Raw genomic sequence first — 11,829 nt, 5'->3', positions numbered from 1 at the left:
CCACGCCCAAACACTCGTTAGACGTGCCATAATAATTAATCGCAAGGTCAAGACTTGTCTTCATCTAAGCCCTTATCATCATGTATATTATCAATCATAACAAATGGTATGGACAGGAACCTTGATGTAAAGGGGGGGGACTTTAGACAATAACATTCATTTGTATGGTTTTGGAGATTGCAATAAGTGTAACATGCTTTGCTACAACTCATAGAACTGGTAGTCCGCGTCGGTGAAATGTTAGCAATATTCGTGGGGTGCGGTTAGTGTCTTGCACAGGCTAGATAAGGTTAAGCGTGATAAGATAAGCTTTACAATGTGCCAAGAATCACATATGAATGAGAACGACCAGCAGAATACCTCGCGTGGAATAATATACACGGTACAAATCATTTGTCTCATTCATTGTCATCAAACATCAAGGAAACGGCGTAGTATATGCATAAGGCTAGAGTATATAAGAGCAGACAAGAAACGAGGGATTAAGAGAGCTGAGCTTCACGAAGCTTCGATGGTTCCAGCGCAGATTCTACGTGGTGGTTCATCATCGGTGCAACGCTTTTCAAGAAGCATGCAGCTACACCGTTTGCTGCAACAAGAGAAGCCACTGCGATCCAGACATACTTCCACGCCTCCGTACTCTCATCAACGAGAACTGGGGCACTAGTATTGGCAGCAATTTCTGGTCCTACCAGCTCTGCATATTTGTTGTTGTATATAGCAGTGAAAATGGTGATGCCGATAATGCCTCCTAATGCACGACAACTGATACTGACAGTGGCTGCTGTTCCTATCAAGAATGCTGGAACTGACAACCCCAAGGCCACAGCTGGAATGGTGGTAGTCACGGCAGTTCCAAGGCCGAAGAGAGTGGAGAAAGCAAGTGCCATAGGGAGTCTGGTTGAAGTCACCAAGGCCATAAGACCTGTGAATAAAGCGCACCAAAACAAGGACCCGACAAGCATCCAACGGAACGATTTCGTTGAAGTCATTATCCATCCAGCTGGAATACACCCAAATGCTGATGTGATCAAAAATGGAGAGAGGATTACAGCAATACGAACAGCATCAGCTGTGAAGAGATCGAAGATTTCCTGGGAGTACAAGACATTGACTCCCAGAAGAAGCATGCCATCTATTGTACAAACAAAAAGCAAGATTGGAAAGTTCATGGTTTCGAAAAGGCGATGATCAAAGATTCCTTCGGTGACGACGAAAGCCTCGTAAAGTCCAAAAATCACGAGGCCAATACAACCGGCAGTAAGCGTTCCGATGCACTGTCCTGAGCTCCATGGATAAGTAGTCCCGCCCCAGGTAACACCGAGAACAATGGAAGCGAATGACCCTGACATTAGGAGAATTCCAACATAATCAATTTCTTTTGTGATAGAATTGAGCATCTTGTGTCGACCAAGTCTAGGACGAGGTGGAAAATATGAGAAGGCGATCATGACGGCTGTGATTCCATAGATGATGCTGTTGAAATAATACGCCCATCTCCATCCACCAGCTCCTCCGGCATTCATTTTGACAAAAGCGGCAGCGAGGAAGGTACCAAGAACAGCGAAGGCGCTACCCATGCCTTGCGAGACTCCCATAGCCCAAGGACGAAGTCTGTTAGGGATGATCTCCTGGATTGCTGAGACTGACACAATCTAGGTATTCATTAGTCCAGAGGTATGTCAGGAAAAGTGCAATTTAACTCACACATCCAGCATTGGCAGTTCCAATTAAGATGTTGCCTCCGATGATTTGAAGAATGTGTTCTGCCTTTCCTGCAATCACGCCTCCAATCAAACCAAGAATAGCTCCGCAAACCATAAACCATTTCTTTCCTACTCTGTCACTCAGACTACCAAAAATCGGACCAAGAGCGACAACGACGAGGAAACTTCCGTTGGCGATCCATGATGCGAGAGCTGCATCTGCCGGGCTTTTGGCAACAGAGGCGACCTGAAATTTTATGACGGTGTTGGCCTGCATGAAATTATTATTAGTCGTTGATCAGATAAGACCGTGGAAGGTACCTACGGTATTGGTTATGGCAGTACAAGAATTTGCCATAGAAAGAGAGATGAAAGCTACGATAGTCTTCCAACTAAGCTGATAGACATTCCCCGGCTCATCTTCATTTCCTTGCACCACAATAGCGTCATGATGACTTGTGTGGTTCCGTTCAATCGTCTCTCTCTCGCTATACTCCACGGTATCGACTTCGGGTTTCAGATCTAACATGATGGATGAAGAGTGGAATGACAAAACGTACGATATTCGCGTCTTTCTAGACTTCATATACCTCATATACTTGTGAAATCTTTTAGCACGGGGGATTTGGTCATAAACTAATTGATAACACCATAGGAAAGTGGAGGGCCCGCTTCAGTTTCTCTCCATGTGAATCAGAAAAGCTTACCAATTGGCGTTGGGATGCGGGGTACCCCGTACGCATGTACTAGATTCATTCCGTCCACTTTCGTTCGCGGGAGTTCCGACAAATGGCAAGATCTTGGTTGTTAAGAAATCAACAAACTAAAATACCACCTTTGGGTGGTAGTCAAAACGGTACATCAGGGTCAAGTATCTTCTATCATTGTGGGAACTTAGCTTGTTCTAGCTAAGTAATGGTCGGAAATCAGTCTACTGGGGTGTAGGCTGCGGTTCTAGATGCTGGAGAACGAAACAAATCGAGACTCTCAGAGTATCAAAGATTTCAAACCACGTATGTCAGGATAGCCTCATGTCAAAAGTCAATTGATTACACCGCCATGCGCGTATGGTTTCGGTATTATAGCAGCAAAGTTAATTATGGAGAAGTCATCTTTAATCCTCAGCTACAAGCATTTGTAATCTTTAGCTTCGGCAAAGACGTCACAAAATTTGTTACTTCTTCCAAATCCCTGGTACAATCTACCAACCTGCCTCTTAAAGCTGACCCTTTTCCAGCAGCCAAATAAACACACGTCCAAGCTGGTAGATCAATACTAAAATCTGGGTGCGATTTATGTAATTTGGCCATCATTTCAATAACATACGGTGCCTCGACTTTCGTCTTCTCCGGATAAGCTGTTTGATGCAACCCGGTCTTGATCTCACCAGGGTGAATCGAGAATACTGAGATGCCGTTCTTCTCGAAGCCGAACGTATCCTTCTGAAGCATATTCAATTCTGTTTGCAAAACACCTCCAAATCTTGTGATGGCTGTTTTCGCACATGAGTACCCTGATGCCCAGGGCAAGTCCGCACCTGCTGCTCGAGAACTCGTGAAAATTATCGTACCGGAATTCCGTTTCTGCATCGAAGGTAGAACGATTCTTGTTAATTCTGTAGGCGCTTTAACATTGATTTCCATTTGTTTCCACCATTCGTCTGCGTCTGTAATATGGAAGGGCATAAACGTATTTGTGCCAGCATTGTTGATAAGAATATCGATGGGACCAAGCTTGTTAGTGACCTAACAGGTCATCTCATCAGTGTAAATTTCAGAAGAGAACCAAACACTCAACCATACCTCTTCAACCAAACGTTCCAAATCAGATCGTTTACAGACATCTCCGATAACTCCGATAACTTTCACATTTGGGAAAGATTTCGAAAGTTCCTGAGTAGTCTCATCTACCTGACTTTTGGTCCTCCCAGTAACTGCGACAGAGGCCCCCGATTTGGCAAGAGCATATGCGATATGTTTTCCAATACCTCTACCTGAGCCTGTAACTAGTGCAACTTTACCAGCCAAGGACTGTTCGAATTGCTCAGGTTCAATTGAAGGATATATTGAGGTTCTCAGGGTAAATTCTGGTTTCGACATTTTTCTTTTTGTGTAAAGCTCCGCTGATGTTACTCTATAGACTGAGTTGCAACTGCATAATAGCACCTTGGAAGTAACAAGCACGAGAAGTTCCTCGGCAGTCCACTCCCGTAAAGATAAAATATGGGGTAAGCGGGAGCGGAATGTGGGGTTTAGTCTACCTCACGTCCACCCCCCACTACGGACTCGAACTTTCGGCAACTCGTATCGGCAATTGCCAAGTCTATTGTTGACTAGGGCATCGCACAGAAGCTTGTGTATTAAACTCCGTTGCTAAAGATATCCTCCACCATATTATTGGTAGGAATTCCACATTCCTATTGATACTTTACATTATCAAAGTACTGAACTAAGACGACCATGGCTTTCGAGATCTATATCCCCTCAAAACTCACATTTCAAGACTATATTGCTATCACACAGTGTAGTAGAACTCTAGCTGATGGGTATGATCGAAAAGTACGAACCTCGTGATCTAGGCATCAAAGTTTTTCCTACTAACATTAAAACTCAGGACAAAGCACGACTTCGGGCATCTCTTGCACCAAACGTCATAGTAGACTATAAATTTGTCGTTCCTGAATGGGGCCAACAAAACTTCGCTGCAGACGATTTCGTAGAAGCATGGCTAGGCCCTAAAAAACTCGGAGTGAAAGCTCTCACCACCCAACATCTGTTAGGTGCGCCCTATTTCAAGAGTGTGACCGACTCAGAAATCATCGTAGAATGGCAGCAACTAGCAAGTCATGCACGGAAAGTAGCAGGCGAGGATTACAGTCATCCGCACTGTAAGATTGGGGAGACATCGGATGGGAGATCGTATATGCAACAGACATTTGTGAAGGTAGACGGACAGTGGAGGATTTCGGTTATTAAGCCGGAGGTAATATATCATACGGGCGATTTTAAAGCGGTGGGGAGACCGGATGAGTAGCTATAATGTAAGTATCTAATCTCATGAGTGCCAAGACATTTATATCTTTGCCGAAAGTCTAAATTGTACCTCATGCTCCCAGAGACAAATGCCAAATAATTTACAACCTTTAAATGCTTCTTTATGCATCGAAATCTCTACCAGAATTGTGTAAAAATGATCCAGAAGTGAACGCAGAACTCAATCAACCACAAAATCAATCTTACTGAAGCTTATTTCAACAACAAACTAATTCACAAACTCACTATACATAAGAGACACATAGGTATACTGTGACTAATATCCAGAAATTACCAACGCAGTATCCTCAATCAAAGCTCCATTTTACACCATTATTCATGCAACCATCAAATCCGAGCTTTCAGACTAAACACTAAATGCTCCAGACTACAATCTAACAATCCCGTCTTCGCCTTCTGACCACCGTCCACTTCTCCTCTACATGCTCTATCCCTCTCATGAACTTTTGCCTCCACCATCACTTCCTGAATACACTTGCCTTCATTAACTTGACCAGCTCTCCACTTTATCATCCACTTGGTTTTGTATAGCATTCTACAATTGTGAATAAAGGTGCTATCCTTCGTCTACATTACTAGGATGATCGTTGCTTATGGTATTGCTTATTTATACATCCTTATTACTCTGAGCTTCTAGCGAATGGAATTCTCGCGGTGATTACAGCATAAAGTTTCAATGAAATATTACCAAATGACAACGCAAACTCGCCGCATTCACTCTTAAAACCTGCCTAGCCATAGCATCTTATGCCTTCTTGTCTATGACCAAATCGAGACTTTTCGGAGCTAGAATAAAACAACATGCATCACATGCCCTTCCAAGTTATCTCCTCTTGTCAATTCATGCAAGCTAGAGTGTTATTATTTCTCTGCTTTGCTGAAATTTCTTGGTTGATACTAATTTGAGTACATGTTTTGTTTATCCCGTGGTAGGGATGTGTGATATTTTCACAGTACCCCATACAGCCTTAGTTGTGGGGCTTAGCTCGAGCGCTGACTTCTACTGAAACATTATTGTATGTCCTAATCAGCATGACTACAGAGGCAATCCAACTAAACCTCAAAATTATTCACTCTCTCAATTTTAAGCGAGTTGGCAACAGTCAACCGGAAGTCTCCTGTGATAAAGGTCAAGCATTCAATCAGAAACATTTGTAGCGTCAAAAAAATACAAGTGATAAATTATAACAACAGAGTTTGTATGTTGGTGATAAAAAACGAGATAAAAACTACATTTCGATAGACAATATAGAACACTGCAAAGAAGTAATCATTACGTACCAAAAGCAGGTAGAGCAGTGGGAAAATGCGGGTCATTTTGGGGGGGGGGCAGGATACTGAAGGAAGATGGTGTATTGACAGGAGATGATGCAATGGATTTTGATCGAAGTAGGTACTACAGATACAAAACTTATCAGAGCAACAAATTTCAATGCTTCACCAACAATGCGGTGTGTCTTGCCGGAAACCGGTTGGTAAAGATATCCATGACAGTCTGCAATAACATAAAAATTTGGAAAACTCTAAAAATGTGCATGATGAGAGGATAAATTTTGGTTTTTGGGGTATACTAAAGACTTGATAGAATGAGGATGCGGGTGCAGATGCGGACATACGACATACAACTCGGGAAATTGATGCTCTCAACTCCCAATTGGGCATTTTAGTAACCCGAATCGCATTCCAAATCTGCAGATCTCTTCTAAAATTGGATTCTGAATCATTGAACATAATTCAGTATCCTAAGTGAACTCCACATTCCAAGTGATTTCGAGAACAAGTTCCTAACAAAAACATAATAACTCGAATGGCAAGTGCTCCTCTTTAAGCGACTGCACTGCAGAATCTTTTGGGCATCTCGAGGAGTTTCGAATGTCACTAGATAATGTTCGCATACGCCTTAGTTTGTGGAAGATCTCTACTTCTCTCCCAAACTTTATGTGGATCGCTTTCCATTCTGCCAGTCTCAACGTTCTTGACGTCCCAGCAAATATGTCTAGCATGAGTACGTAGAAACGATTGATCCTTATTCTGATACTTTTCGGCCAAAACTCGATAACGACTCCTGAAGACGTCAGTGTCGATATAAGCTCCCTTAAACCATCTTTCCCCAGCTGATGTATCGAATTCTTTTCTGCCATGAAGTACCCTCCGATTGTTGAAAATGACACATTCTCCCTCTTGTAGTCTGTATTCATACATGTTTTCAGGTGCCTCTACTCGGGATGCAAATTGCCTTAATGCTCTAGCTATAGGCAAGGAGCCAAATGGCTTGTCGAATGTCGCTTGAAATGGCGGCGAATAATTGATGTATTGAATATTGTTGTCACTAGGGGATGAAGCGTCACCACCCTTCTTGGAGTGTATCGATATCACAGGATGTTTAAAGTGATAATGCTCTCCAGCATTGCGATAATGGTAGCCGACCTTCTTAGTGCACAATTGTATGTAATTGTCTCTATCGAGTTGTCTGGCAGCGTGGAAAGCATCAGAAAAGATGGATGAGCCACCTGAGCAGGTATTTCGCAGGCAGTGAAGAAATTGGAATCCCGGGGGATTAGCCATATAGAGAAGATCCATGTGTAAACCCAGGTATTGAGAAGTATATGCTACATTTTTAGGTTGAGGAACAGACTTGACGTCCCAGGTAACTCCATAGAAAGTGTCCCGAAGATTGCCAATCCGCTTTGCAATATCAACAACTGATGTTTCTGACTCTGGCACATCTCTGAGTATGAGCAGCCCGTAATCCCGAAGCATGATTAAAGCTCTAAATAATCCTTCTTCACTGTTGATGTAGTCATCAAAACTCACATATTGCAGCTTCTTAGCAATGGTTTTCGAGTCCCATCTGATAGGTTTCACATCATTTTGACGATCGGAATGATAAGCCTCGAATGAAGAATGGGTCTCAAAGAACTTCTTAGAAAACGACGAAACATGGTCTGGTCCGTAACCTGGAATGTCGTTTTCCCAAGATATTGTAAAATCTCCGTTTTCACCCTGTGTGATAGAGGTAGCTTTGACATCATGAGGAATGTCGGAAGTTTGAAAGTTCTTTTGCTTTGTGGAAGAATCAACGCATGTGTGGCAGCCACAGGAATCGCGTAGGAACAATGGAGGATAAGGTACACCGTTGATCTTTATGGCCTGAGTGTCATGGGATATGATCTCAGGGCTGGACGAGGATTTTGCATCCTGATTCAGGTCAACATAAATCTTAGTCGATCGCGAGGGGTGCTCAATAATACCTGTGGGACACGTGTCTGCTTTGATGTGGGCGATGCGACATGGAGGCTTGGCTGAGCTGAGAATAGCCTTCGACTAACTTGAGAGATGCGCGGGGCAGCTAAAAAGCAACATGATCTGGCAGCTCGATGACTACAGTTCAGACCAAGACGCAAGGCGCTCATATTTTTGAATCTTGTTCTTTTCACGGCGCAAGTGAAGGACGGATCCGCCTGATGAATGGAAATTGAACAATACAGCTATGTAAACCTACTCTCCACCGAGGAATTATATCAAGCAGCCTTTACCGAGGCGATTATAGAATCAATGCCACGTGAGTCCCTCCACCAAGCTACACGATTGATCAAATGAAGCTTGGAGCTTGGATGTTTTGACAAGATCAATTACATAAGCATCCATTCATAGCTCCCGCTAACCTTCTTTTGACATAGCACACTTCAATTATTTATCGCATTTCTACTTCCCCCTAGGTCATGCAAGTAGGCGCGTGGGTTGATATTTATTTTCAAACCTCAAACTCTAATACTATTTCGAGAACGTCAGATGTATGTCTGAAAGCGCCGAGCATCTGAAGGATGAGGTAAGGTTTAGGGTTTTATAATTGTTACTTCTGTCTTACAGAATCAAAGGAACTGATTCTTTTCTAGGGCTCCAAGACCCAATCAATGATAGCTGGTGCGACGGCTGGTTTGATTGCTAGGTAAATTTACAATCGGTCAAGATTAGAATTATTTGCGCTCATATATTTCACTCAGATTCGTGATTGCCCCTTTGGATGTTGTTAAAATTCGCCTTCAATTGCAATCGCATTCTGCATCCGACCCTCTTTCTCAACGGGATCTACGAGGATCTCCAATCTATAAAGGAACAATTCCGACCATCAAACGTATCTTTCGAGAGGAAGGGTTGGCGGCATTATGGAAGGGAAATGTTCCAGCAGAGTTGATGTACGTTTCGTACAGTGCGATCCAATTCACGACGTATAGATCCGTTACGCTGGGCCTACAAGACGCTTTTGGGGAACATCGACTGCCAGCTGCCGCCGAAAGCTTTATTGCCGGAGCATCTGCAGGAGCTGTTGCTACGACCGCAACCTATCCTCTTGATTTACTTCGCACACGATTCGCTGCACAAGGCATTGAGAGGGTGTACACTTCTCTCCGATCATCGATCCGTGATATCGCTATTAGTGAAGGGCCGAGAGGCTTCTTTCAAGGACTTGGGGCTGGCGTTGGGCAAATCGTACCGTATATGGGAATTTTTTTCGCCACATACGAAAGTCTTCGTCTTCCGATGGGTACTCTAAACATGCCTTTTGGATCCGCGGATGCGAGTGCCGGGGTTATAGCTTCAGTCATAGCAAAAACTGGTATATTTCCTTTTGATTTGATTAGGAAAAGATTGCAAGTACAGGGACCGACAAGAGAAAGATACGTCCACAAGAACATCCCAGTTTACAACGGTGTGTTTCAAACGATGCGACACATATTACACAATGAAGGTTATCGAGGACTCTATCGAGGATTGACTGTCAGGTATGTGGAAGAACGGTTCAGAATTTTCTGATGCTAATATGAATAGTCTTTTCAAGTCTGCTCCAGCAAGTGCCGTTACTATGTGGACATACGAACGAGTCCTCGGAATTCTACTGAAATGGGAGAAATCCCAGGAACTTTCAAAGTGATTTAAGGGTGTCTTAGAACACATAAGAGCAGCGGAGTCTGCAGAGGGGTGAACTATCTTAATGATTCTTAGAGGAACAATAGACTTTTAGACAACCATGTATCGATAGAAATAGACATAGAATACATAATAAGCACCGTGGATTGCCCATGATCTCAACCTAATCTCTACCAATTTCCACTCCGTGAAACGAATTACTTCCAGGGGTAAAAGTGGCTAGAGGAATGATAAAAAGGATAAATGGAGTGAAATGGATGAAACAATATCAATGCATCGCGACTAAACAAGCCTCAGAATTCACGTGCGTATGCTAGATGTTGCGGTACCAATCCCTCTCTTTCTCGGGCGGAAGGAAACTGATTCAGTCAGATTACCCTCGCCGTATCACAGTTCATTATGGCTATCAATACTGCAGCTGTTCTCCACAGAACTTCTAGAGGTATATCTTAGTTAATGAACTGAAGTTTGTTTTTATTTATTTCATCAATCCGAAGTCTTCTGTGCTGCTGCTGTTGTTGTTGTTGTCGTCGTCCAAAATCTCCAAGTCTTTTAGCTATCCTTTCACCCAGTCAAAGCTCTTACAATTATCATCAACGCCCCCTCTTCAAACAAGGTCCATTTGCATGTGATAGCCAATTCAACAACACGTCAATATCAGTCTTGTCAGAATGTCGACCACCATTTCAACTCCCAGAGCAGAGCAATTATTAGCGCCACTATTGGCATCTCTACCTGCGGCTTCTGTATCTCCTCAACCTCCAACGGCGCTGCTTCCTTTACTTTCGCCGATTTTGCGTCAAAGAGTCCAAATATTATCTTCAACCTCGGACGAGCCATGGCTGCCATTACTCTGTTACGATGATTCAAATGTCTCGAAATTACAACAAGTTATAAGAAATGACCGATTAGAAGCACATCCTGTTTCTGGTGAGGTTGAGGTTGATTGGGAGACTGAGGTGGAAATTCAATATCGGCGACTCGATGAAGAGACCTTACAAGCACTAGTCGTACTTAGAGATCTTTCTTTGAGTGTACAAATTGTCTGGTGTGTCGGTGATGAACTCGGTGGTGGTGATGGATGGAGAATTGGAGAAGTGGGAGCATACGAATCTGAAACCCAGGAAGAATGGGGAAAGAAAGACATTGCTTCTGCGGAATCCTTCTTCACATCGGGATCTTCGAAAACATCTACACAGAAAAATGGCAGTCTTTCAAATGTCTCGAAAGCGGCTAAAGATAGCGAGGCAGAGAATGACGATGATGATGATTACTGGGCTCAGTACGACAACACGCCCGCTCGTACGCCCGCACCGAAACATTCTCCTGCACCGCAGTCTATGCAAAACATCTCCAAGAGTGCAGATGACGAAGACTCATACTACGCACAATATGCGGATGTACAGCCTGCCATGGATAGTCATGATCCAGACGAGGCAGCACAAAATGGTACCGTCGAAACATCTCTCGGTCAAGATGATCAAATAACTTCCACGCTACAACAAAATCTACAGCATCACGCATCATCTCACGAGGTAAAGCCATGGTCAGAGTCTAGTAGCGGGATAATCAATGGAGGGGAATATGTCGAAGTTGTGCAACCACGACCGGGAAGTAGAACCAGCTCAAGTGCGAGTGAGACAGTTGCAAAACTCGAGAAAAGAGCACATGCCCGGGAACAGAGCGAGGTTGGCATCAAACAACATATTTCGACAAGTGTAAAAAGTCTATACAGATTGGCGAAAGTGGCTGGGATTGAAAGGTCTGAATTTGATAGGTTGATTCGAACAGAGCTGGATTGCTTGAGTTTGATGGATGAGGACGAGGATGATCAGTGAGGATGCTTGCTCTAAGTTATGAATTCAGTAGCATATCGGCATCAGCGATGGAGTTTTGGCATCTTCAGTATGTAGCATGAAATGACTGGGATACTTGTGGATCATATTGAGGGAATCCATAGCTATGAATTACGCAATTGGCAAAGAATTGCATCTTGCACACATCGGCACCTACGTGGTGAATGTTCCAATCGATTGCTCATAGGTTGTATGCATTATATGAATATCTTCAAATTTGCCCATTCCTATCCCCTTGCTCCAATGCACCAAAAACACACAAAGTTCATTGGTGAATGATAAGGC

The 11,829-nt window shown here is 43.4% G+C and overlaps 6 protein-coding genes across 10 annotated transcripts; 3 read left to right on the top strand and 3 right to left on the bottom strand.

The window, feature by feature from the left end:
• Positions 1-366: 366 nt before the first annotated feature.
• Positions 367-2,337, bottom strand: BCIN_15g01700 (hypothetical protein). 4 transcript variants are annotated; one of them, XM_001547917.2, is made up of 3 exons: positions 2,032-2,337; positions 1,708-1,977; positions 367-1,655 (listed from the first exon to the last, which is right to left on the bottom strand). In XM_001547917.2, the coding sequence occupies exons 1-3, from the start codon at positions 2,233-2,235 to the stop codon at positions 483-485; spliced, it is 1,647 nt and encodes a 548-aa protein (XP_001547967.1). In that variant the 5' UTR covers positions 2,236-2,337; the 3' UTR covers positions 367-482. The 4 variants fall into 4 exon arrangements, with proteins under 4 accessions (XP_001547967.1, XP_024553251.1, XP_024553252.1 ...); XM_024697435.1 differs by having other exon boundaries at positions 1,708-2,337; XM_024697436.1 differs by having other exon boundaries at positions 367-1,977.
• A 105-nt stretch (positions 2,338-2,442) lies between these two features.
• On the bottom strand, positions 2,443-3,993 carry BCIN_15g01690 (hypothetical protein). Of its 2 annotated transcripts, XM_024697433.1 has the most exons (2): positions 3,509-3,993; positions 2,443-3,451 (listed from the first exon to the last, which is right to left on the bottom strand). In XM_024697433.1, the coding sequence occupies exons 1-2, from the start codon at positions 3,803-3,805 to the stop codon at positions 2,828-2,830; spliced, it is 921 nt and encodes a 306-aa protein (XP_024553249.1). In that variant the 5' UTR covers positions 3,806-3,993; the 3' UTR covers positions 2,443-2,827. The 2 variants fall into 2 exon arrangements, with proteins under 2 accessions (XP_024553249.1, XP_024553248.1); XM_024697434.1 differs by having other exon boundaries at positions 2,443-3,993.
• An 8-nt stretch (positions 3,994-4,001) lies between these two features.
• Positions 4,002-4,903, top strand: Bcscd2. The gene is made up of 2 exons (XM_001547915.2): positions 4,002-4,264; positions 4,320-4,903. The coding sequence occupies exons 1-2, from the start codon at positions 4,166-4,168 to the stop codon at positions 4,737-4,739; spliced, it is 519 nt and encodes a 172-aa protein (XP_001547965.1). The 5' UTR covers positions 4,002-4,165; the 3' UTR covers positions 4,740-4,903.
• A 1,009-nt stretch (positions 4,904-5,912) lies between these two features.
• Positions 5,913-8,336, bottom strand: Bcaim17. Its single transcript, XM_024697432.1, has 2 exons — positions 8,011-8,336; positions 5,913-7,957 (listed from the first exon to the last, which is right to left on the bottom strand). Exons 1-2 carry the CDS (start codon positions 8,170-8,172, stop codon positions 6,638-6,640), a joined length of 1,482 nt encoding a protein of 493 aa, XP_024553247.1. The 5' UTR covers positions 8,173-8,336; the 3' UTR covers positions 5,913-6,637.
• A 141-nt stretch (positions 8,337-8,477) lies between these two features.
• Bctpc1 lies at positions 8,478-9,903 on the top strand. Its single transcript, XM_001547912.2, has 4 exons — positions 8,478-8,588; positions 8,656-8,708; positions 8,764-9,543; positions 9,590-9,903. The coding sequence occupies exons 1-4, from the start codon at positions 8,556-8,558 to the stop codon at positions 9,690-9,692; spliced, it is 969 nt and encodes a 322-aa protein (XP_001547962.1). The 5' UTR covers positions 8,478-8,555; the 3' UTR covers positions 9,693-9,903.
• Positions 9,904-10,034: 131 nt separating this feature from the next.
• Positions 10,035-11,768, top strand: BCIN_15g01650 (hypothetical protein). Its single transcript, XM_001547911.2, has one exon. The coding sequence runs from the start codon at positions 10,360-10,362 to the stop codon at positions 11,524-11,526; it is 1,167 nt and encodes a 388-aa protein (XP_001547961.1). The 5' UTR covers positions 10,035-10,359; the 3' UTR covers positions 11,527-11,768.
• The last annotated feature ends 61 nt before the right edge of the window (positions 11,769-11,829 follow it).

The sequence above is a fragment of the Botrytis cinerea genome, chromosome 15 (assembly GCF_000143535.2).
Source record: "Botrytis cinerea B05.10 chromosome 15, complete sequence".
Taxonomy (NCBI): Eukaryota; Fungi; Ascomycota; class Leotiomycetes; order Helotiales; family Sclerotiniaceae; genus Botrytis; species Botrytis cinerea.
This window is presented reverse-complemented; position numbering and strand designations above follow the sequence as displayed.